The sequence below is a fragment of the Cucurbita pepo genome, chromosome 11, assembly GCF_057944985.1.
Source record: "Cucurbita pepo subsp. pepo isolate OVF chromosome 11, ASM5794498v1, whole genome shotgun sequence".
NCBI classification, from domain to species: Eukaryota; Viridiplantae; Streptophyta; class Magnoliopsida; order Cucurbitales; family Cucurbitaceae; genus Cucurbita; species Cucurbita pepo.
The window spans coordinates 2,218,263-2,245,118 of record NC_141808.1 but is presented as its reverse complement, the minus strand read 5'-3'; the positions used below and the strand labels follow the sequence as shown (position 1 = coordinate 2,245,118).

The following is a 26,856-nucleotide window of genomic DNA, read 5'->3' as shown; positions in this document are numbered from 1 at the left end:
TAATTTTTTTTAGTAATTTATGAAGTAGTTATCTTATTAAATTTAGGCTAAATTAATTAAAAAAAAAATATTTTTTAGCTTTTAATTTTGTTTTAAAAATACTCAAAAGAATAATACTTGAAATTTTTAAAAAAATTTAGAGAAATATCTTTATATTGAAAAAGAAAAATACCATTTTCACTAATTTTTTATATTAAAATTCAAGCATTATTTAAAAAATTAAGATTTAAAAATATTATCTAACTTTAAAAAATGCTTCAAAATTATTATGAGTTTTAAAGATTTCATTAATGTATTTAAATTTTTTAATACTTAAAAATACTTTTAAATTAAAAAAATAATAATTTCATTTCAAAAATACCAATAAACTTTTTTTTACTGATATTTTTAAAATATTGTTAAAAATTTTAAGAATATTTTTAAATAATAATAATTTTTTAGATTTATTTCAAAATTTAAGGATAATTTTTTATCAAATAATAGTATTTTTTTATAATTAATTTATCATTAATTTTAATAAATATAATTAATTAATTAATATTAAATTATATTTCCAGGTGACTTTGTGAAGGAAGAGCGAAATGATCCATAAACACAAGTTAATAGCGTAGCGAAGGAAGAAATTAGCTGAAGGATTCTAATGGCCGACCTCTTCCCGCCGGCGGCCGAACTCACTGCCAGCGGCCGTCCGGTGCTGCTCCCAAGTGAAATCGAATGTTCAATCCTCTCCGCCGTAGACCTCGAGTGCGATGAAATTCCGTCCTTCTCTTTCCTGAAGTCTGGCATTATCATCCTCACCACTCACCGTATCGTCTGGATTTCTGACTCGACCAATTCCTCCAATTCCGCTGTTGCGGTGCCTCTCGCCGCCGTCAACCATATCTTTTCGTCCAAGAAGAGCATCAAGTCAATGTTCTCCTCACCCAGGGTCCGTTTCCAGGTATCGTTTCGCTCTGGCGGGGGTTTGAGATCGGCTGTGGTCACGATTGTAATTAGGGGAAAGGGGGATCACGAGGTCTTTGTGAGCAAGTTTTGGGAGAATTGGCGAGCTAAGGCGTGGGAGAATGATGATAATAATAATACTAAAGGTTCCAGCAGCAGTTCTGCGTCCGGGCCGAGTTCTACGGGTTCTGGTGGATTCTATTCGAGTGAAGGAACAGTGAGGATGGTTGGAGTGTCGGGAATTTTGAGGAAGGAGCAAGAGATGTGGGAGAATACTGATAAGAGCTTACAAGAAGCTTTCCAGGATCTAAATGCTTTAATGGTAACTCACAGTGGCGCAAGTCAATTCGAGAAATTTGTTTTTTTCCAGTCCTCTTCGCTAACCGATCGGAATTTCATTTGCCGCCTTGAACTTGCTCCCAATCATACTTGTGAATGTGCTACTTATCGAAGGAAGCCTTTGAAATATTGTTAGTTATCACTGTGCAAGTGATTGAGTATATATTGTCTTCTTCGTATGCTCTTTCGTGATTCTGCTAATCATTTCATGGAAAGGATATACTCTTGCTCTATTTTAGATTCACCAAAAGGCCGAATTGCTTTACGTTCTTCTTGTTCTTCTTCCCATTTGAGTATATTATGCGACGCTCAAGCTTGATCTAGAATCCCTGCATTGCTTTGTTGTGTATTAGCACCATGTTGCACAAAATTTCATGTTAAGCTTTTGTGGGTTTGGAAGATATGAAGCTACTTTAAATTTTGATTTCTTGTTCTGAAAAAATATCATTTCCTTTCACAGAGTAAAGCTAAAGAAATGGTAACGTTAGCAGAGAAGATGAGACAAAAACTTTTATCCAGTCACAGTGGTGCTACAAACGATGATGAAGTTGCTTCAAAAGAAGAAATACAGGATTGGTTGTTGAGCGTTGGTATCATTTCCCCTGTGACGAAAGAGTCTGCTGGCGCTCTTTATCATCAACAGTTGTCTCGACAGGTTCCTTTTATCTAAGACTTACCATTAGTGCAATTGTGGCTTACTTTGTGATTTTATGGTTATTCCAAGTGACAAGGTTGTTTAGAAAATATGCAAATGATAGTTTATCTTTTTAAATCTTCATAGTTTTAGACACCATCATGCTAACTTGGGCTGTAGATTTGTGGGAACTGCTACATGTGATATACATAGCCATTTATGACCACTATAAGAGGGAGTATCCGATTCAGAATAATTGAGAGGAATATTTCTCAACTTAATCCAACCCCATAAGATGGAATTGGGACAACTGACAATCTCCCATCCTGTGTACAACACTATTCCAGAGTTGTAGTGTTCAAACTTCAAAGTGAACTCCATGTGATTGACCGATCCTTAATAATATAAAAAGAACTTTTTCCTATCCTCCTTCCCAGAATCTAGTAACGCATCATGTGAGAATAAAATTCTGACTTACATTTTGGATGAACTAGGGACTGCAAAGTTTTGGAAATCTTTGTCCCATCATCGTAAAGCCTTTGTCTTGTTGAAACAGAGAAAATGGGCTCTATAATACCTCTAATAGCATCAAGTCAAATTGTCTTGGAAAAATGACGTTCCTATAAACCATACCTAATGCACATTTGATTTTTTGCAAGGCAATTTAACATTTCAATTTCTCTAAAAGAGGAAAGTTTGGATAAAAGCGAGACATTAACGGAAAATAAATGGAAAGTTTGTGAGTTTTAAGGGAGAAGTAATCCAGTACCTTCATCATATCTTTTGGGATTGTAGGAGAGCCTATTAAGGACTAGGAGATATAAACTACGACATTCACAAAGCTTCCCCACCAGTATTTTCGGATAATTGAAGTCAAGGAAGGGACCATGAGGTTGTTGGATAGCTTTTGAAAATGGTTGAACCTGTACCTGAGAGGAGAGAACCACACAATGAGATTCTCCCTCACAAGGATCCTCCAGAAAGCTCTGCCGACGCTTTTCCTAGTATGATGGTAACTTTGTTTTTTTTAATAGGAATATCGGGTGATAAGATTTGAATTAAACCATTAGCATGGAGCAACATTCAATAGGTAAAGCAGGTTACTTCCCAATCAAAGAGATGGGAAGTGCGGGGAATAATAAAATCTATAGGAGAAGAAAAATTAGAAAACAAACGTTCTTTTGTCAAGGCACAATAAGTATTATGTTTGTGGACTTGAATTTTTGGTGTTGAAAGTTCCTTTTCATCCTGGTTCTTTGACTGCTGTTAGTAGTTCATATTTTTAATATGCATTGGATATATATTCTGTCCCATTTTCTGATTTTCAGTGAAGGAAACTTTATTTTTCCCATGTAGCTGGCAGATTTTGTTCGAACTCCACTTGATATAGCCGGTGGAATGATCAGTGTTATAGATATATACTGTCTATTCAATCGTGCTCGAGGAACAGGTTTTCTATGATAAAACAAACAAACATTTTCTTTTTGTTCTGTTTTTTGTTGACGTGGAAAGTGAACCTGTTCATTTTTTTTCTTTATTTTAAACAGAATTGATCTCACCAGACGATTTGCTGCTAGCATGTTCTCTTTGGGAGAAGATTGATGTGTAAGTTTAAGTTTTATATAATATGAGACTTCTTTTTGGGTAGGATTACTTTCTTTTGGATATGGAACAATTTCAATTGATGTTCTGGTTCTTTTTTTTCAATTCTCAATTTTATGAGATACTGATCATTTCTCAAGGAAAATAAGTAATGATGATCTTTAAAATCATTCATCATATTTTGATTTTTTGCAGTCCAGTAATGCTCCGGAAATTTGACAGTGGAGTCATGGTAATCCAGAGTAAATCCTACAGTGATGATGAGGTGAGCTATTTTGTCTTGATTATTGAAAAACTATAATTTTGATTGGCTATCATATGATGAGTTTGGCTTTCGTGAGTTTGCTTGACATTTTTTAATGGAGGACATCGTGGCTTTACCCATTACTTGTTGTGTACTTTGAAGTTTTTGTTCCTGAGTCAATAAAGATAATGAACTAGCTTTACCTCAAGGATTACAGCATAGACATTTTCGTTGTAATTGCACCCTTTCTTACATTGTTCCGTACTAGACATTTTCTTCTTACTATAAACATGTAATGGGAATAAGGATTACAAGCAGTAGGTATCTTTATGGCTTCTATATGTTTATGTGCCTTTTGAATACAGGATAAATCAACTTGTTTGTGTCAGTTTTTATATTCCAGCACACTTTAAAGGATGATGTAATTCTAATTCATTTCATTCTTGCCACTTATGTTTCTCAATGTGAAGATGCTGATAAGATGTGCTACCTTTAGTCCTTTTCTCCTCCCAGTTCTTTCAAAGTTGCTGCTTTGTTCTTCTTACTAAAATCTTCCAAGAAAGCTTATAAGTTCAATATGTTCTTCCTGAGAAGCATGATGACGCAATGCTTTTTATTCCAAGTTTCTAACCCATGTTTTTGTATAGGTTCTTGCTAGAATAAGAACTTTAGTATCAAAACCTGATGCTCTCCAATTCGGTATTAGCGCTAGTGATGCTGCAAGGACTCTTGGGATTGCCCCAGCTATGGCCAAGGAGCATCTTCTAACGGCAGAGAGCAAAGGTATATTTCTATGCTCCTTGCTTGAAGAAGTACTGTTTACATCGTTGGATTTCAGTTAACCATGAGACTTGATGCAGGCGTCCTATGCAGAGATGTCAGCCCTGAGGGGTTCCGGTTTTATATTAACTTATTTCCTGAGATCAACTCAGAAGATTTATATTTGTAAGTAAAAATTTTCCAGTTATTGTCTTAATCAAAGTCTATTAATTTTAAAAAAAAAAAAAAAAACTTCCAATTATTCACTTAATTAAATATTTTTAAGACCTTCATGTTTATGAATTCATAAATTGCATTTGCATCTATGGTGCTTTTTGTTTAATATAACTCATCACTTGCTTCAGGGTTAAAAATTATACAATTTATGCCACATGGATCAAGGCTGTCACCGCTAATAGGTACTTGTTCATTGTCCGTAACTTTCGTAAATTTATATGAAGGTATTATGCTCTTGTTAGGCGTTCATTTTTCTATATTAAGGTGTAATTCATTTGGATTCATTTTTCTTTCAACTTGAAAGAGTTCATTACTTGGATAATATCCTGGCAACAATTTCTCCGAAGGAAAAAGAGAAGATTAATTACAAAAAAAGAAAAGAAAAAAATCCAGGAAGGAGCCCAACCAAAAAATTGAATACAACCCTTGTTTTGTTGAGGTTTTTGACACAACTTTGTTTTCATAGGTTAGCCTTGCACATATCATACATTCTATTAATATATGGGAGTACACAAATTTCAAGCTGACTCTCATAAATACCAACTGCTGACTTAGAACTTGGGTGAACTACGAGTATTTAATTTGGTAGTAGTGAATCTCTGTTTTCTACATGTTTAAGTTTTCATCAAATAGTCTAAAAATACAGTATCCTTGAACTTGATTCATCATGCTCATCTTTCTCTCTCGCCCTTTCCTTTCATGTTTGCTTTCTTGCTGAAAATTTTATTGGTAATTAGCTGCCTCGGGTGTATAGCGTGGTATTTCATGCTGTTTTTTTCACTCATTCCAATGCCTTCAGTTTTGGTCTCAATTTCAATTCTCATACTTGAAGTGTTGGTGCCGAACGTAGCCGTGAACCAAAATATTTCAGTAAATTTAGGATTATGAGAAGAAAAAAGGGAATACAGTTTTAACTTTAGTACATGCTGACAAGCCAAGATTTTCTGTACGTTATGGCTTCATTTCTCCTAACTTCTGCAGGCCGAGATAAGGAACGCAAGATGACAAGTTCTCACATGAAAGATTTCGATGTACGTTGGATTCAGTGAAGGATTTCCTACACCTGCACGACTGTGTAACGCCTGCTGCTTCTGTCTATTCAGATAGCGATTCCATGGAAGGATCGTGCAATTTTTTCTTCCATAACTGCTTGTGAAAGACGGCAGGGTGGTATTCAGGGAATTTGAGGCATCGTTCCATTTGAATTGCTTTTTCCTTGGTAATGTAATGCTGATTAAGAAAAGTATCGACCACATTTTTCATTCAGAGAAGTTCTTGGTAATCACCATGAAATTTTGTTCTATAAAACAAAAAACCTGTATTTTTACAGCCTGCCCATGTACTGTACAAAACGTTTTGTCCTTGTTACTGATAGGTTACTCTCAACAAAATAGTATAGTGTTGAAATTAAGTGAACATTATCAGTACTAGAAGTTATATCTCGTACAGTTGCTTTTAGTCAGCTGATTCAAGCTCCAGGATTTCTATCAAATGTATAATTTGAGAGAGAAAAGGCCCAACTGTTGCAGTAAAAAGCACTGGAATACGGTAAATTGTCAGGAACCACTACAAGAACAATGAAATAGTTAGAGATTGTAGATTTTTGCAGTGAAAGTTTGGATCCTACAAAGCACTTCACTCATTAAAAGGATACAGAGACGAAAAAACCTGTTAGCTCATACATATCATGAACTTTTTTTGTTTACATTTTTTTAGAAATGGAAGGATTAGATTCGAAGATCATTTTTTTGTACCGACGATTTTCCATAGTCAGTCAAATAGCGCACAGTACAATCAGATATTGATCAGAATTGCAATTAAAATAATGGTTGTTCAGAGTCCAGAGTAGAAATGATCCCATGGATCAAATTTATAGCTGACAAAATTCTAAGTTTAAGATTACAACATCTAAGTAGACAAGTATTCCAATAAGTCACAGGCGAAGTTTTTCAAGTAATCACCCACACTCGGACAAATTTAAATTTAAAAAGAAAGAAAAAAAAGGCAATCCCCTATACAGAATGGCCCTACCAAAACAAAGCATATAGTGAGTCTTGCACACTTCGCAAATTCATCGACCACCTGATGATGAGTTGAAGGCAGCCCAAGTCTGTTATGAACTTTTGACCATTCAGAAAGATTGAATAACTGATTTTGGCTACAAAATAACACCGCTGATGTGTCAACCCCTTCACCATATAGGAGGGGTAAGGATAGGCAAATGAAATTGCAGCACTCTACAAACATGGAAGATCTCAATGATTAGGACAATAGATAGGCCATGTTAATCTAGGCGAGCATTTTAAGCTTCTTCCTCGGGCTCTGTATCCGTAGCTGAGATCAAAGAAGCGGACTGGATCTTTCCAGCATAATCCAACCTCATCAAAATAACGCCCCTGAAACAGGCATTTAAAAAAATGGTGTAAAAGGAACACGTTGTTGAAATCCTTAAACTCAAGTTGACACTAGAAGTGCATTCAATCAAAGAGTTGAGATCAAATAGTGGATTTGTCATAAAGCCAATCAAAGAGTTGAGATCAAATAGTGGATGAGTCACTCTGATTTTTACCTAGAACTTTAGCAGGGAATATAACATTTTAACCAAATAATATGCACCTTGAAATTTAGCAGGGAATATAACATTTTAACCAAATAATATGCACCTTGAAATTTAGCAGGGAAAATAACATTTTAACCAAATAATAAGCACCAACTAGTATTTACCTGGCATAGCGAGATTGTATAGAAATATCCCGAACCTTAATTCTATTGACTGTACCACTTTGGCTTACTAGAACTACTTGTTCATCACTTTCACCATCCTCTGTAAATAAGCATAATTTGTAATAAGAAAAAAAGGAAAATAAAAGACAAAGCTGTTCAAGGGGAAAAATTCTGAAAAATGGTTGATCAATGACCTGCCAACGTGAATCCAACTACAAAAACAGCTGCCAAGCGATCCTCCAAGGAAAACTTATGGCAATAACAAAATAAAGCAAATCAGATAAAGAAGCGTCTTAACCAAAGACAAGTACCTTTAACAATTCAGTAATTAAAAAAAAAAAAAAAAAAAAAAAAAAAGAACTAATTAGAGGTACCTTGTATCCAATCACACCAACTCTTTTCAAAGGGGACAAGCGGAAACTGCTCAATGGAACTCGCTTTCCAAATCCACTTTCAGACACAAATAAGAGCCATGGACCATTAGAGCCCTTGGCGCTGGAAACAACAAAGCTAAGGGTTAAGATTTTACATAATGATCAAACAGTGAACGTCATTAAGTGCTCGTTATTTGTAGTAAGTTCCTAATAATCGAAATTGCTAAAATATAATTTGTATCCCAGTACTGGATAGACTAATATTGGAGACCAAGATTTTAAGCAACAAGTGGCATTGGGTTTTTTCGCCACGTATCATTTACGTTTCTGAATTAATTGTGGTTAAGATAAATGAAGTTATTCGAGAAACATTTACTGAATATCTCATATCTTCCAAGTCCAGTCCAGTATAACAGGAAGTAAATGGCAGCATGCGTTCAGAGACAACCAATTCTAAATCCCAAGATCAGATCGACCTATCAGGTATCTTAAAACTACAGATTACTCTAGTGTATTCAATCATGCGTGCCTATACATAATACTCTCCATTTCTTCACTCCAATACTCCTCGTAATTGGAAAACTACAACTTCTCTAACACAATTATTCAATGCAATTAACTTGAGCAACTTAACTCGCTAGGTTAACCCTCAACCAAGAGATCAATATTCGAGTTCTCCACCTCCCATGTTGAACTCAAAGAAAACTCTACAATGGATTTAACCTTGGTATCTATGTAATAATGATGTGGTGCCATGTGGATACTCAGACAGGGTCTCTTAAAAGTTTGAAGAATGGGAGATATGACCAATTGTTCACTTATCTCTATTCTTTCCATAGGTTGGCTATACTCAAAAGTTATATTAATTAAAAATACGTCGGCTATTTCTATTCCTACTCTGCTTATATTTACTGCCCCAAACAAGTCAAACTTAAGATGAAACCTAATGAACAATGACAAAAGTCCTTACTCACTAAAACCTAGAGGGAGGTATGGAGCCTAACAAGGGACCAAACTGCCTCTCTAGACCGCTTCACCCCTCCAAACACTCTATTGTTCCTCTCTCCCCAAAGACACGAAAGCGAAGAAAAAATTCCTTCTCACCACAAAAAAAGGTTATTTTTACTAAAGGGTGAATGACACAATGACTCCACTCAAACATAGAACTGAAAACTTGAGGCCAAACTACGTTGATGCTAGAGGTCTGAAACAAACAGATCCAAATTTCTGAAGCATAATCACAAGACCATAAAAATCATTGAGGCCCTCTGTTGGTACCTTACAAATGTTGAAACACTGCAGACTTATCAACGAGAACGAACTTTTGAGTTCTCAAAGCAAAGTCAAGGGCATTGTATGAGCAGCAGACCTGCCTGCTTCTTCACAATGCTCCTTGTCTTTTTCTTTTTGTAAAATGATTCTAATTTTTAGGTTATCTAGAATTTAGGGCTTATTGTAAGCCCGATATAAATTGTGGGTTATTTTGTACACGTTTCATTTTACCCAAAACGAATCCACCTTACAAAAAATCTACCATAAAAATTTGATATAAATTAAATATTCCAATTAATATGGCACAATAAGTTATTTACCTACTAAGTGGAGTTGTTGGAATCCTTTCTGAATCATTCCACACTGAAGCTGGGATTATATCCATGCTGGCCATCTTATCCCCAGCTTTTAGCCTCATGGCCACTGCACCCCTGGTGTTTCTGCCTCGTGCTCGAATCTGAGAAATTTGCAAGTGCAAGAATGTCACATGGTGAAACTGATATCAAGAGCAAGAGTTAAAAGGCCCAAGTGAGCAAGGACAAATGAAATTAGCAACAGAATATCACATAATATTATTGATAAACAGATTTTTTAGGAATTCCATTAGAATTGAGATTATTATGCAAGTGTTGGATAAGTTCATACTTTGCTCGATTGACATTAGACAAAAGAAAAGGTAGAAAACAAGGGTGTTGTTCAATGTTTGCGGAGGTGCTCTTGAATCCTCCTTTTTACGACAAAGGAATGGTTCTTTGGCAATCTTGTTTTATTTTTGGCTCAGCTGTGGAGCATCTAGCTTGAGAGGAATAGTAGAATTTTCCATGCACAAAGCAATATGGGGATGTTCTTTGGGTATTTAAATCTTCTTTGCGGGTGTCATTAATGCGGGTTTTTTCTAACTATTAGCTTAGCCGCATTCTTTTGGATTGGGCCCCTTTCTGTAACTGAGAGCGGGGGTTATGTACATGGACTCATTTTTATATATGCCCTCGTGTATCCTTTCATCTATCTCAATCAATTTCTTAAATTAAAAAAATAAAAAATAAATAAATAAAGAAAACACTTAGTATGTTTCTATTTAATCATATTCTTTGGGTTTCCATAATGCTACAGAAAGTCAAGTATGAGGGTAAACAGCATAATTTTGGAGTTCTTTCAGTCCAGTGTTATATAATTGAAGGGAGGAATCCTTCTCCAGTTTCTTTTTTCAGTGTAGACTACGCTGTTTTGCCTATAAAGCCTGAAATTTTATTTGAAAATAGTTTCGTATGATTTGGTGCAGCTCAAACCAGCTAGAGGAGTGGGTCCCAGAAATTCTTTAAGAATAGTGGTTCAAGGCTAAGGCCACGCTTCTGGAGCTCTTTTTTGGATTATATTGAAGAAAAGGAATGCAAGGACACTTACTGATAAATCAAATTCTTTTGAACTTTTTGTGTTTATGTACCTTTCATGGCCTCAAATTGGAGTTTCCATCACAAGCTTTTTTGTAACTACTCTTTCTGGGCTTTCCTTTGGCTCTTTGTTGAAAGATGGGGACGTCCATTAGGTTGTATTGTTGTTTGGATTCTTTCTTGAATGAGATTTGGTTTGTTTCTTTTTTAAAAAAATATAAACAAAAAACAGCCCGATTTCAGCTGAACCATTGGAAGCAGCCGTGTCCAGTTAAGAAACTCACAAATATTTTAAAAAACAAAGCCACAAAATAATAGCCTAGGGGCCAGAGCCCAGGGGTTGCGTGCAATGACTTACAATATCACAAGAACTTAAAATGACTATCCCATTCTGAGAAGCCATTGCCACAAGATTATCATTTGTGCAACAGCGGACCCATTTCAGCTCATCACCATTCACCTACAAAATAGTTCATAAGTCTTGATAGGCGTTCGACGTTCAGTTAAGAATAACACTAAGAAGGCAAGACCAGAGCATCATTAAGGGAACAAACCAATTGAATAGCTATAATTCCAGTTGTTCTGATTGATGAAAAGAAGTTCAACGATACTTTCTTGATGTAACCATTTGCTGTGAGCATTAGTAGAAACTGGTCTTCAACGAATTCACTCACAGGGATAATGGAGGTTATTCTCTCTCCCTCTGATAAAGATAGGATCTAGCTCCATCATGAAAGAAGATTGATCAATATTTAAGAAATAACCAACTTTTGAAGTTTTCAATGAAGAAAAGTGAAGCTATAAATACCTGAATAATTGGAGTGCCAGTAGCAGTTCGGCCACATTCTGGAATTTTATAGGCTCGAGATGAATAGACTGTACCTTTATCACTACGGAAAGTAGCTTCTCCATTAGTATTATATGATATTTAAACAAAAGGCAATACAATTGAAGACCATAAAAGAATTTTACAACATAAAGCTAAGAGTGAATAGAGTAAAAACTGTTTTCTCATTTTATGTCAAATGGAAACAAGAAAAAAACATATCAATTACTAAATACATCAAAAGAACTAAGATGATTGACAGAACTTTTTTGTAAGAAAATGATAGAGAGAACTAATAAATTGATAGACGGTCTAGAAGAAACTTTGTTGGGGAAAAGCAGACTTTTCTCTTCAATATATTAAAAACATAAAATTACAGGATTTTCGATGACTGGACTATTGGCCTGTAAACTATAAAATAAAAATAAAAAAAAAAAAAAAATTAGACATCCAATTGAATCGAATACACATTCTGATAACATGGACTTGTAGGGGTACAACTCTAAAAGAGAAGGCTTAACATAGCTATTTAAATGTGTAATACATCTTTGTTTAAGAGAAATGAAACCACAAAAGAAGCCACACTAAAAGAAGCTGGAAAAACAATCTGGATTCAGACCTTTCTATACTCTCATCTGGTTATCCCCACTCAAATAGCGCTTGCATGGATTAGAGGCTTAAATAATAGACATATATTTCGGTAGCTTTCATTATGACATACTATTATAGTATATGTACTTCAAATGATGGAAGTTTCAAAAACACTGACCAACAAGAAAGTGTTGCACATTACACAATTGCAACTAGTAACAAGTAATGACATACTAAATTGAATATAATGAGGATTATGAATCAGCGGGCAATATGTATCAGCCTGGAACCTCCAGGAGATTTACATCCAAATGCCAATTTACCATTTCTCAACTGCAAGATCAGCAGGAAATGTACAGGTGATCTTTCAGGCAACTACCAATTCTGAATTCCAGCTTACCAGTAAATTCTCATCCAAATGTGAAAATACTGCCATTTATAAGTTGACTTAATGAAAACATTTTAAAAAGTTAAATAAAAAGTACCTGAAATACAGAACATGGTCATGTGCACGACAAACAATAAAATCTGACATTGCATCATTAACTCTCAGTTTTCCAACAGATTTTCCAATTGTTCCACGATGCTGAAGATTGAAGGTGCTGGGTTTCATCCGCTTAACATATCCTTTTTCACTAAGTGCCTGAGAGATATAATTTATACATACATAAAAATTGGTCTAAAAAGTACTATGAGGGAAGATAAAGCCATATAATGAAAATGAGTGAACTGGGACACTTACCAAAAGCATCTCTTCATTTGGAATGACATCGATGTCTTCAAGTTGACCACTATCAGTGTCTTTCAAAATAGAACGCCTAGGGCTAGGAAACTTATTTTTCAGCTCAATTGCTTCTTGTTCTATTACCTAGAATTTCAAAAAAGAGGGAAGATGAGAATCAATTAACTCAATAATAAAGGCCACAAGCGTACCATATGAATTGACAGATAAAAAAAGAGCTACAATTCTAAGCAAGTTGTATGGATGGTAGATTTAGGCATTACAAGTCAGGAAGGGGAGGCGGTTGTTGGAAACTAATAAGATTAAATCTGTCTTCTAAAGTGTATTCTTTTTTTTTTTTTTTTTTTTTTTTGGGACAGGCACAGAACCGTTCATCTTTCATTGGAATGGTAAGTAAATGCCATGACTTTGAGGCACCGGATGCACAAAAAGTTGAATTACCTCCCAGGGAAATAAGTGCAAAGCGCAAAATAAAGCAAAGACTTCTATTTGGGTACATAGTTTAAAAATATAAATAATTTATTCTATATGAAAAATATATGAAAATTTCAGAAATTAGAGGTTTGAGAAAGATTTTGAGAAAAGTGAATTTCTAGAGGATATATTTAATTTCTTTACAAATGTCATTATCAGGGACTTCACTGAAATTCTCTAATGCTTTTAAGATAAAATTAGAGGCTAATTTGATAGTTTGCTGTAAACATCATGGACCAAATTACATGTTTAGCCTCTATGTCACCATAATGTGTCCATATTATAACGTAACATTTCCCATCCTTTGTATCCAGTTTTGCAACTATGCAAATGATTTCAGTTAGACTATACCTTAAGTTTAAGTATATACCCATTTTCCACTAAAGGAATATTTGGCAGCATACCTGCAGAATGTTCTTCCTGCTAGACAACAGCTCCTCTAGTTTGGAAATATTCTCCATTAAGGATTTACTTTCATCAATAAACTTCTTCCTCTGAAAAAGAGATCAAAATAACTCATTTGATGCAATTAAAAAGAGTCCACAGGAGACAATAGCATGATTAGCATGCCAACTTCAAACCTCGAGGTGTGTAAGTCTCCTAAGGTTAATGTCCAATATAGCTTCAGCTTGTTTTTCAGAAAGGCTGAATTCTGCAGTAAGGAAAAGGAGAACAGTAGTAATTTCAGACTAATTTACATCACAAAAATGAAAGAATCTGCCTTGAGTAATTAAGAGTCAGCAATCAAAATATGTGAATAAGTAAAAATAAATTGATATCCAAGTTAGGTTATATAAAAAAATAAATATAATATCCAACCATAGGTTATATAAGGAATTTGGTGCATTTTAATGCTTATATTTAGTAGCCTTTCAGTTTCAAATATACTTCGTAGTTATCTCTGTTTTATTGGGTTATTTTTCAAATGTTGCGAATTTTGTGCTCCTGGTTTTGACCAGACCCTTTCTTTTAGGTGGCCTCTCTTTTTACCTCTTGTTGTCGGTTTCCCATTAATTAGAAAAAGTAAAAATGAAAAATATAAAGGAAGAACGAAATAAACAAAGAAGAAGAAAGAGGAGAGAGAGAGCACCGAAAGAAAAATAATGAAATCAAATTAACAATAATCACAGCTCATTAAAAAAGCACCAATGGGGCGATGCCACCAACTAAAAAAGCATTAAATGAAGAAAATTGAGATTTCTAGAAACATACGAGCCCTCAGATTAGCAGATGCAACAGAATTGCTGGAAGCTTCCCTTATCAACTGAATCACTTTATCCAAATTATCAAGTCCGATAACAATACCCTACAAACAGAGTCATAATATTACGTAAACTACAAGAAAACATCAGAGAAGAATAAAACCTCTGAAAGCAAAATACTGCTTTAGAATTGAGAGAATTTCTCATTAATATTTACCAAATGTTGACACAAAAAGAAAAAGGTTAATGGTATGAATATAATATATAGATGGGATTTCTTTGAATAAGAATCTATACATTAAAAAGAAACATAAAGGCAAGCAGGGAAATAAAAGAAATCTAATTATTTGAAACATAAGCATGACATTTCTTATAAATAGTACACAACAAATCCCAAAAACTTGCTCTCCAAAACATTTCAACAATTTATCCACTTCGTTTTAACCTGATAATTTACATAATCAATGTTATTTTAACTCTGTGATACAATAATCTTTAACAAAATTGCATTTTACGCATAAACTAAGACCAAATATTTTAAGTTCTGGCTGCATTCAATTAAATAAAACAGATCAATAAGAAAATGCTTTCTTTATACAACAAAGAACAAGCTCCCGGGAAGCAAATTAATCAGCGAATTGGTTTCATTCTTTTTTCAATAAAAAAAGGGCATCTTTAAGATATGTCCGCCCAATAATACCATGGCAATGTCATTAGGTGAGACAGTAACAGACCTCAACAATGTGTCTTCTCTCTTGTGCCTGCAATAGCTTAAACCTTGCTCGTCTCTCTACAACAGAACACCGGAATTCCAAAAATGCCTGGAATTTACTCCGTTAAAAAAAGCAAAAAACAAGTTACCCTCATCTCAATCAATCATAAATTAGAAGAAAAAGTTGTATGCCTCAAAGAACCATTTCTTACAAAGTCGTATGCCTCAAAGAAACAACTATAAATGGCACCGGAAAAATCACATATCCAGTCGAAGGAAAGAAGTAAAACGAATTATGTGAAAGTTTACCTGCAGTAATTCCTTCAGGCCCATGAGTTTAGGTTGTCCATTAATAATACTGCAAGAAAATTTAAAGTTGCATTACTTGGAAGGGAAGTCTCAAAACAGAAACATTATATCCACAAATTAGCACAACAAAGAGTGCATCATTTCAAAGAAAATTAAGGTTTAACTGTGATTCCAGAAATGAGATTCAAATATGTGGCTAAGAATATTTCCAATTACAAACTTAGTAATAGGACTATGTTTGATAACTCTTATCATTTTTTTAATTTAAAAAAAAATAACTAATTTTACCTTGAAAATTCAGATAATATTTTATTTTAAATAGAAATCAAATTAAACTATTCCCATTATAAGAGACAATTTCATTGATGTTTGAAATTCACAAAAGGGATGTATTATACATGATGTTTGCAAAACACCTTCCCAATTTACAACGAGGGAAGTATGACTGTAGGAAAAAAAATATTAGACAATTTGCACCAAGATCTCGTGGTAAACATCATTTATCGAAGAGCTTGTATAAGTTTGTGTCTTTTCCGTGAATACTCTTTGATTTTTTTTTCTTTCCACAAATTTCAAAAGAAAACCATGGTGAGGTTATTCCATAGTAGGGCTTTTGTATTCTTGAGGTGGGTGGTACGTTAAGGCCATGTCCAATAAATCCTTTACCTCCCTGGGAAAAGTGAGATATCATCCAAAGATATTGAGAATCTTTGTCCATAAATTCTGATCACTTTTGAAGATTTTCACTAAAGCTAATGGCTTTATGCACTATTTCTCAAAGGAAAAATTCACCTTTCGAAGGGTAATTTCCTTTCCATATTGTTTTTGCTAGGGTGGAATTTATTGCTTCTACATTTTTCCCTATGTCCATCATCAAAAAAAATTGTAAAGAAGCCCCCTTAGCGCATGGAAGCCAAGTCAATAAGTCTACTTCATCAGCCAACACAACTGGGGCAAGATCAAGGCTTAATTCAGCCCATATCGTGGCTTCATCCTTTAGGTTCCTACCAAGCTTCAGGTCTCAAAAATTGTTGTCATCATTCCATGTTCCTTTGATCGTGGCTCTTTTTTAAAATAGAGTATGTACAAAAGTGGATACCACATGGATAGCATTGTGTTTTCAATCCAAGAGTCAGTCTAAAATGATGTGCTTCTTCCATCACCCACCCTATGGCAAATTCAGTTGGTGATGATGTTTTGGTGTTTTTTTATGTACTTCCATGGCTCTTTGCAGAAGATGTAGGGGTCGGTTTGTACATGATGTACAAGGATATTTAACCTTTAGAAGTGTACTACACAAGGCATTTTCTTCATGATGGATATCTACATATCTGTTTTGCTAGGAGAGCTTTGTTCTTTTCCTTCACCGAAAACAGGCGAAGTCCTCCCTCCCTTGTCTGCTAGGATTTCACTATTCCCATCAATTTAAATAATATTTATTTTTCAAATAGCTTAAGTTGAGTAATACTTTCTATTCTTTTGTGCATGAAATCGTAGCTTTGTTTTGGTAACAGCCTGTGCTGTTATTGAATCATGAAGAGAATGTGATGCTCTTAGCTTCACTTTAACAGATAGAAGTGAAGTATTGCTCAATATAATCACTCTAAAGGATTTGAGATAATCATTAAACTGATTCAAATTTTGTCATTAAATGGAATCACATTATATGGTATTTGTAATCGACAAAGAAATTAAAGTAAATATCAACGAGAATATATTAATGAAAATTTAAAGGTCAACTGTAAGGACAATCCACTCACCCCACCATATTGCAGCTAAAACTAGACTGAAGAGCTGTAAGACGATATAAATTATTCTGAATAATTAGTGGATCCTCTCCTCGCTTAAGCTGTAAAGAAGATTACAGAACTTGTCAGTCTAACAAGCATCGTCCACTCCCTATATTTTCTAGGGCAATAAATATACACATGACAAAGAAATTCATATGAACTTTTTCCTCTTAAACCTTAACTGTAGATTTTAAGCTGCAAAGGACGTTTTTTGTTTAGTTGGTGTAAAAATTACAATTTAATTTGCGAGGATCTAGGTCGCACGCCTCGACTAATCTCAACAACTGTTCAACTTTACAAAAATTGGTTGCCAAGAACTTTGTGTAGAAGTTGCTAGATATTATAATAGGTCATATAGTGATAAGGAAAGCATAATATTCAACATCATTTTTACCTCAACTACAATCCGCATTCCAGACCGATCACTCTCGTCTCTAATGTCAGCTATACCATCCAGTGTCTGTTCATAAAAATTAGGACATTAAATATATATTTAAAAATAATAATAAATTACACTACAATTAACAAGGATGGAGACTTACATCATGACCAGGGAAAATTTAATTTCTACCACACAATAGCCGACTTAGAAATTTAGTTTCTATGATTCTTAAAATGAAATGCCAACTGGCTGGTGTTTTTCCAAAGAAACCCTACATTCTTCTTAATCTTTTCCTTTTGGACCATCCTTTCAAGGAAAAGGAGATCCTTTGGAAGAATCTTGTTCGTGCTTTTTTGTAATCGGTTTGGATTGAAAGAAATCAACTATTGGTTCACAAGCAAAACCTATCCAGACTTTTTTCTAGTGTTCTATTCCTTTCTCCATCTTAAAGTAAATTGAATTCCCTATTTTCCACCCATAGTATTTCTACTCTTTTGTCTAATTGGAGATGCTTATTGTGACTCCATTAGATTGGAGTCTTTCTCTTCTCTTTCTCCTAAATTTCATACATGAAAAATTTTGTTTCTTATTCTTTTAAAAAAATAACAAACAAATTGTGCGTGTATGTATATAAAGCAACCAAAACAAAAGAAACAGAAGAAAAGGGCAAAGAGCAATATAGATAAACACAAAACAACCCCGAACCAACTCACAAGAAAAGGCCAAGTTTTAATGTCTATATCGATTAATTTAAATAGTTTTATTAATGTCCATCTAATTACACCTAATAACACCTAAAAGAACCACAAACAAATATATAATAAAAACATGGGAAAATGTTTATATCGATTAATTTTCAGCCAACCAAAATAAACACATAAACATGTGGTAATACAATTTTCCTCACAGCATCACCTTGTTCTCCACAAGTTCCGCTATCTTCTCCACCAAAGCAGATTTATTTGTTTGGTAAGGTATCTGCATTCCATTTAAAAAACAATAATAATAATAAATAACATTTAATTCCGCCATTTAAAAGGTACTTCATAATTTACAAAAGTTCCACCGTTTAAAAGTCATACATGTTAAAAGAGATATATCCAACACTATACAGAAACGCCACGATACTCACCTCCTTTATAATAACTGCAGTTCGTTTAGTTTTTAAATCGAGCAGCTCAACGTCAGTTTTCCCCCTAACTGTAATGCGTCCACGTCCAGTTCGATATGCTTCTAAAATACTTGACAAGATAAACAACTATTAGGATGATCTTAAGAAGCAAAACAACAATAAATATTTCTGTGACTAGTTTCAGGTAGCTTACATTTTACAAATTGCTAATTGAAATGGACAAAGTTTGTTTTTCCAGAACAAAAAGATATTTATTCATTTCTAGAAATTTTTTACTTCTTGCAAAATGTGAAAATATCATTTTTAGGAACTAAAGCATGAATGAAATTACTTTTCCGATTGAAAGACCACTCCATCCTCATTTTCTTCTCATTTTCTTTCTAAATTCACAATGCAACTTTAGAGTGCATGGGGAGATGGCAAAAACGATTGGAGAGACAATTAGAGATTTGAAGTTCTAAAAATAATTAATTACTTAATTAACAAGCGCTAGAAGTGATTCTGATATTCTGCACCATAAGAAAATGGAAGGAAAAAAAAGAAAAAAAAAAGAATGTTAGATTGTATGTACACTAAACGGGTTGTCAAAGCTTTCCTAAATGAGGCTTCTTTTTTAGTAGGACCGGAAGGGTGCAAGTGTGACAAAAGAAATGAAATAAAAAATTGTTCATAAAGGGAATAAAATGCTGAATCTTACCCATTGATTCCCATGATTAATCCTCCGGTCGGAAAGTCGGGTCCAGGCATGTATTCCAACAATTCTTGCAACTTTAACAAAGAAAAAGAAAATTAATGAACTTGCAAAGAAGAAATGAGGAAATGCACAGTGATAGATTGAACTCTGATATTAGAAGAGTTATATATATATATATATATATATATATATATATATATATATATATATCCATGAGTGTCCGGGCCATATTAGAAGAGTTCGATGCCTAGTTGGCTTCACCGTAAAGAGAAAATGTTAACATATTTCCATTCATTAATGAAATCAATGAAATGTTAATTTACAAAGATACGATACTCAAAAAATAAATAATTAAATAAAATAAAATCCAAGATAAGTTTAAAATCTACAACTCTAAACATATTCATGGAAATCTGATTTACATCTAGAAAAAATAATAAATCATTTGCATTCTTCTCTATAATAAAAGAAAGATTAAATCACAAGTTCAATCCCTAAACTATAAGGTTTGTGTCAAATAAATTTTCAAAATTTCAAGTGTCTAAAAACTCCCTAAACTTATGATTTTGTATCTAATAAATCTTTGAACTTTTAATCTTAAATCTTGTTATTATTGACCTATTTGACGTTTCTTTGAAATTTACGAACTTATTGGACAAAAAATGGAAGTATTGGGACCTGCTAGATACTTTTTTTAAGTTAAGGAACCTGCTAGACACAAGTAATTTAACCTATAGAAAAATATTTTTTATCTACTGTTATCTAAAGAAACAAAAATATTTTTATATTTGGCTTCTAAAGTCCTCCCATAACCGTCAAAGTGAGAATAGCTCAGCAGTAATTGGCATGTTACTCCTTCCCTTCAAGTCAAAGCTTCAAATCTTCATGCCCCACTTGTTGTACTCCAAAAAAATAATTAAAAAAAGAAGGTTCTTCAAGAACCAAAGAGAGCGTTTCCAAAATTTATTGTGCAATAGTAATACAGCATGCGGTTCATCACACACTACTCATAACAAATATTCAGGAGGGCTGGAACAAGAAGTCAATTTCCAAAACGGAATATCTAGGAAGAGAGAGAGAGAAAGAGACAGAGTACTTACTGTAGCCTCCGGATTATGAATAAGAACACGGAGTGCATCTACTAACTCGCCAAGATTATGTGGTGGAATATTGGTTGCCATTCCAACCTGGGTATTTTCCTCTAAATTAGAATGTCAAAGAAAAAACTAGTGAGAAGCGGGAAAAAGAAAGAAAACTCAGATGGATCACCGCAATCCCTGAGGAACCATTCAGCAACAAAGTTGGGAGCCGAGCTGGTAGAAGTGAAGGTTCCTTTTGGGAACTGTCAAAATTTGGAACAAAATCCACCTACACAAAGCAAAAAAAATACACATTAAAAAAAAATGGTGACAGAAATAATGAATAACTTTTTAAAAAAAGTACAATATAGAACAAACCGTATTCAGCTCTAAGTCAGCCAACAACATTGCTTCTGTAAGTGCCTACAGGATCAGAAATACAACACATGATGAGCATCCAGTTGTATGAAGAAACATGTGATGAATCAAAGTTTCCATTTAAGCTAGTAATCCAGTGACACGGTCCTACCCTCACTGTAATCACCGAAGAGGTTCCTTCAAGCACATCATGGCCAACTTAGAGAGACAACAAGGTTCTAAATAATAAAATTTTACACCAAACTGTTTGAACCAAGACCTTGGGGCAAATTTCCACACGTCTCAAACTCTAACACCCCTCGCCCCCCCATCTTGGAGTTAATTGTGAGCCAAAAAGCAAATTACGGGACTTCATTGATAATCCAACAAGCCCACAAGAAAACACAGATGCTTTATACCAGATAAGATATTTTAGATCCTAAACAACGATTATGACAAAAAGATTGACACTTTCCAAAAATTACCGATGTTTGAACAAAATATAGGAAAAGGCTCAAGAAAAATATATGCATTCCATCTTCAGCCAACAACTTTACTTTCTATGATGATTTTCTTTATACTATCCCAGTGACAAAAGATTTTCTTTATACTTCCCCGGTGATGAACAAGAGGTTGATGAAAAGTAGGTAACTAAAGCATGACAAAATGGCTTTTCATATCTTCAAAGAACATAATTCTCTGAAGAAGCAAACATATTTAAACATACTTCCAATCTGCACTCAGTATACCGCATGGCAGCAGGAGGATCTGCATCAATGGAACCAAAATTTCCATGGCCTTGGATGAGTGGGCACCTTAAAGAGAAATCCTGTATATAGCACAAGACTACGAGAATTAGAACTAAAACTACGAATAAAAGTGACAAAAATATAATAATGAAGGATAGGTCTCCCTTTTGTGATTTCATTTGATCAATTAAATTGTTTGTTCACTTAAAAAATGAAAGAAAATTGTCTAATACCAGAAACCATTCAGTAGTAAAAAGCCAAAGAACTAGAATGAGTTGTGTAGAAAGGGAAAAAAAAACACGGCAGGAACTTAACAAGAAATTTAAGTTCAACAACCATCATAAACTTTGTCAAATGACCTCAACTTTGGTTTGTCATTTCGTTCCAAGTCAGCATTCGTCATGCTGGTATTTCAGATCGTGGATATATGCCTTATTAAGGTTTTTCTGCCTCAACTTAGGGGAAGCACAAGTCACTCATTTTCTCAACTTTTCACAAAGATCAGTATTTATTTATAAACTCTCCCGGTGGAGGGAAGTGAAATTCATTGGTCATCAAGGATTATCCTTACTAAACTCACCTGAATATTTGAACACGCAACCATTAGGTAGGATGACCTTCACAAAAGAGAAGGTACTGTTAATGTTATGGGCAGGGCTCACTGCCATCCAGTACATTGCAGAAAAAAGACCACATTGCAGAAGCAAGGATGCAAGTGATCAAAGATGGAGACCTCCTTTCCAAAAAAAAAAAATTCTTCCAACTTCTTAATTTCTTCCATTTCACTCGTATAAATTTCTTCTTAACTGCAGGCTTCTCCTTCCATCTAGTTTTCCTCGTTCTGTTGTGGCACAAAGGAGGAGGCTGCTTCTTGGGCTTGTTAGAATCAAGGTTTTTCTTTCTTTCCTTCTTCAAGCACTCCTTGTGTTTCTTTTCATATTAGTCTCATTTTTGTCTTTCTTCTTTAAACGTTCCTTGCCTTCTCATTTTTCCTCCATTGTTTCATTTTGAAATTTTCGTATGAGAAACCCAACTTTCATGGAGAAAAAAATGAACTAACGCAAGGGCATCCCAAAAAAATGATAATAAATAAGCTCGCATAAGGGAGACCAACTAGAGAAAGGAATCCAATCAAGACGAATGAAACCTAATGAGTAATTATAAAAAGAATTTGTCACCAACACCCGAAAAGAACATTGAACCTAACAACGGTCCAAACATTATTAGGGTTCCTCTCAACTCCTCTAAAAGTCTTATTGTTCCTCTCCACCAAAGACCCCCACAAAAGAGAACAAACCCCGGCATGCCACAAAAACCCCCTTCTCCTCATACGTTGGATAAAGGAGGAACTCCTTGATCATCTCTTTATAGTCCTTATATTTGACTAATTGGAATCCAAACACATCAACAACAAAAAAACAAAAAACAAAAAAAATCCAAATTGATCAAGCAAACGAACAGCTCCAAAGGATATGATCTAAGTCTTCTTCTGCTAGCAAAATGGTCCAAAAGGAAGTCTTTTTTTTTTAAGTGTTCACTCTTCTATGGAAAACCTGTAAAGCAAAGAATTTAACCATCTTTGAAACTCCCACATTCCAAATAGAAGAAAGAACGACTTCACTGAGGGGAGAAGGGTCCAACAAGCAACAAACGAGCTATAAGAAAAGCCTCCAATAAGGTTAGAACTCTCTAATCAAAGATAAGAAAGTCGTGATTTCCAACATTTCCCTATTAGACAAAGAGTAACCAAAACGGAGCAAACGAGAGAAAGAGCGGTCAAAATGATCCAAGACATTAGCCACAAACCGGTTTTTCATGGAGGACACATGATATAATCAGGGGAACATAAAGCAAAGGGGTCTGTCCCCCACCCACCAATCCTCCCTAAAGTACCCACAAAGCAATGATCAAGGTGAGAGAAACAAGGGGGCTCATTTGCAATTTCTTTCCAAAGATTTATGTACGAAGTACCTTTGACACCACCTATTGTCCACTCATAAGGATGACAACCATACGTGCATGCTATAATCCTATGCCAAAGGTAACAAACTCAAGGGAAGTGGCCAAAGCCATTTTGTTAACAAGACTTTGTTACGATTCCTTAAATTCCCTAATTCTAACCCCAAGATTTACCAACTTTTCCACCAACTCACAACTCACAAGACGTGTGCCTTTAACCTCGTCAACCCCTTCCCATAAGAAGTCCCTCATAAGTCTGTTAAGAGGTTTACACATATATCACGGAACTATAAGGAGGGAGAAGAAGTGGTTAGGGCTCCCACTCAAAATCAAGCGAATGAGAAGGGTCAGTCTACCACCTTTAGAAAAAAAATTAATCTTTCACAAGCCCAGTCTCTTTCTCACTTTATCCACCATGAGGTTCTAAAAAGAGAGTCCCCAAATTATGTCCAAGGGAGAAGCCATCGTAGGATGAGGGAAACCAACAAGCGTGCCCAACTATTCACCTGAGGGTCACAATCGAAGCCTAAAATATGACATTTACCCCTATTGACTTTGAGCCTTGATATGGCCTCAAAAAAAAAAAAAAAAAAAAAAAAAAAAAAAAAAAAAAAAAAAAGCTAAAATGTAGTTTAGGATGAGAAAGGACTCCACCTTTCCTGAATAAAAGAAGATAGTATCGTCCAAATTGAAGTTGAGAAACAGATACAATAGTTTTCCCAATCTCAAAACCGTCAATGATGTTACATCCATGAAATTGTTTTTTACAAAAATAATAATAATAACAAAATAAACTGTTGTTCAATGATGTCACATTAATGAAATTGTTTTTTGTGAAAAAATATAATAATAATAAATAAATAAACTATTGTTATCAATTAGGTAGCTATTTATAACTCATGATTGCTTTAGGATACCTTCTCACTCCCTCGTCTGTTGGATCTATTCTGGGTTACTACATATTTCATATTAAAGAAAATTCATTTTAAGTTAATGAATATCAAATTGATTAAATGTTTCCTGTTACCTGAGCCATTCTAACAAGGGAATCATACACAGCAGTATCTCCATGCGGATGAAACTTACCTAAAACCTGTTAAGAGAATCAAAAATCATAGCTGAAGATAGGGATAATAACATGTGACTAAAGGGAGAAATGAACTCATCTCTTCATAGAATAAACGTATATTTAACCTCTCCAACAACTCTTGCACATTTCTTAAATGGTTTTCTTGATGAAAGGCCCAATTCATGCATGGCAAACCTGTAGCCACAATTTTACCGCAGGTCAATACAGCTATTGAATATTCTTACTCAAACTATATGCAAAAGATCTACAGAGAATATTTCATATCGTAGGTGACTACAGCTAAATGCAGGTCAATACAGCTAGTAAATAATCTTGCTCCAATATTTACTAGATTGCGTACAAGCTGTTGTAGGTTTGTAGGATGGTCTGCCTAAATGCAGTACTTCTTATCCGTTGTAGATTTGAGAGATTATCATATCTCAAGAGAGGAATATCGATGAAAACAGAGCTTATGGGACGTTTCTTCTATGAATACAATGTACTGCGAATCCTAGCACAAAAAAACTAAAAGAACACTGCTTCGCTTTTCCTGTTTCAAAAAAATAAAAGAAATACTGGTTTGATGCTTTGAAAATTTCCCTCTCCACCGTATATTCTCAACAAACCTAACTCCGGCGACATAGCTAACCCAGTGAGAGAGGTGATATTTTGGTTATGAAGTCTCCAGTCTCTCCATTCGACAACTCGAGTGACCTCTCGGATGTTCTCGTGTTTATGTATAAAGCTTCAAGAACAATCCGATTGACATACCAGCATTGCAACATAACCTCAAGCAAATACAGTTTTTCGTGCATATTGAACCAATGAACACAAGCGACAAATAAACTGCTGGTAAATTGGTGAAAGAGAGAAACGCGAAAGATTTTACTTCAAAACAGACCCATCAGAGCTATGATAGAAAGGGAGGTCTCACGTAAATTACATTGTCGACATTTTTCATCAGAATCTATGGAAAATACAGTAATTACAAAGTCCGAGGGAAAATGACTCACAAAACCCGGCGGTGGACAGGTTTCAAACCATCGCGAACATCGGGCAAGGCACGCCCGAGCAACACGGACATTGCATAAGCCATGTAAGCATCAGTAGCCTCCTTGTGAAGCAATGCATGAACAATCCTTCCATCACTCCCACCTCTATCCTTCGCAATTACACTACCATTTCCATCCTGACCTCCAACTCCTTCCTCTTTCACAGACTCATCTTTGCGCCGGGATTTCACCAACCGGATGGACCTGGAGGATTTCGAAGTGCTAGTAGATAGAAACCGAAGCTCTGACAGCCCATGATAGATTCTGGCGAAACGAGACGATGCATGAGGTGGAGCGAATTGATGGCGAAGCAGGGAAGAAAAGCGGAGTCCAGAAGAAAACGCCATGGAAGAGCTCAACGGAAGAGACTGAGAGCTTTCTGCTACACCTACACGATGGGTCGCACAGCTGCCATTGAAGAAGCTATCCGGTGGAGTATTTAGCGTGGTTCTGTGGGGAAGAGTGCCGAGGATTGCGCGGTTAACAGTGAAGAGTAAAAGCTAAAACCCTAGGGCTTTTGGGAATCGCCCGCCCAATTTTCTCTCACTTTAAAATATCTATTTTATTTATTTATTTTTCGCGGTTTAAAGCCATAAATCGTTTTTTTTTTTTTTTTTTTTTTTATATAACTTGAAAAAAATATATAATTATGAATAATATGTATTTCAAGTTAAATTTAGAGACAGTGAACGTTCAACCTCAATAACGTCGTTTATATTTTATCACTGTGTTCGATATTAGTTTGGTCTAATTGGGTCGTGATATTTGGACTTAGTGTTCGATTGAGCCCAAAATGGGCTTATTAAGTGAGTTGACTCAATATCGCTCGAGCTCGAATTTAACTTATTGGACTCATAGGTCATTCGAGCCCACAGTCCACGGTGCTTTAAAATAGCTCATTGGTACGAGAGTTATTCAGAAAAGTTACCCAGAAATGCAACTAAATAATTTCACGTAAGATGACGTATCATTATGAAAAAATATGAACCTGATTCTCATAGTATGATCTACACACGGGCAAATGAACTATTGCTTTGTCACTATCAACGACAGTAGCGACTATGGTAGTTTTTGCTGACGTTATTTGGGAGGAGTTTGAGCTTGACTAAAACACATGTGAGAACACGAACAAGGTGACGATGGAGAAAGTGATGACTATTAATAGAATAAACTAACTGTAGTCGACACTAGACAGTGTGCCAACGAGGACACTGACCCC

At 34.9% G+C, this 26,856-nt stretch overlaps 2 protein-coding genes across 2 annotated transcripts; one reads left to right on the top strand and one right to left on the bottom strand.

The window, feature by feature from the left end:
* Nucleotides 1–561: 561 nt before the first annotated feature.
* Nucleotides 562–6,184, top strand: LOC111805743 (EAP30/Vps36 family protein). The gene is made up of 9 exons (XM_023690959.2): nt 562–1,264; nt 1,742–1,936; nt 3,272–3,365; nt 3,463–3,520; nt 3,713–3,782; nt 4,409–4,544; nt 4,622–4,706; nt 4,886–4,939; nt 5,739–6,184. Exons 1-9 carry the CDS (start codon nt 641–643, stop codon nt 5,746–5,748), a joined length of 1,326 nt encoding a protein of 441 aa, XP_023546727.2. The 5' UTR covers nt 562–640; the 3' UTR covers nt 5,749–6,184.
* Nucleotides 6,185–6,603: 419 nt separating this feature from the next.
* Nucleotides 6,604–26,177, bottom strand: GYRA (DNA GYRASE A). Its single transcript, XM_023690645.2, has 27 exons — nt 25,599–26,177; nt 24,711–24,780; nt 24,544–24,609; nt 21,536–21,637; nt 20,830–20,874; nt 20,642–20,740; nt 20,473–20,559; nt 19,376–19,446; nt 18,679–18,787; nt 18,462–18,524; nt 17,559–17,624; nt 17,135–17,223; nt 15,375–15,423; nt 15,088–15,174; nt 14,364–14,457; nt 13,733–13,803; nt 13,556–13,645; nt 12,678–12,803; nt 12,421–12,578; nt 11,327–11,408; nt 11,073–11,237; nt 10,877–10,978; nt 9,448–9,584; nt 7,856–7,976; nt 7,676–7,730; nt 7,482–7,581; nt 6,604–7,153 (listed from the first exon to the last, which is right to left on the bottom strand). The coding sequence occupies exons 1-27, from the start codon at nt 25,982–25,984 to the stop codon at nt 7,060–7,062; spliced, it is 2,784 nt and encodes a 927-aa protein (XP_023546413.2). The 5' UTR covers nt 25,985–26,177; the 3' UTR covers nt 6,604–7,059.
* Between the last annotated feature and the right edge of the window lie 679 nt (nt 26,178–26,856).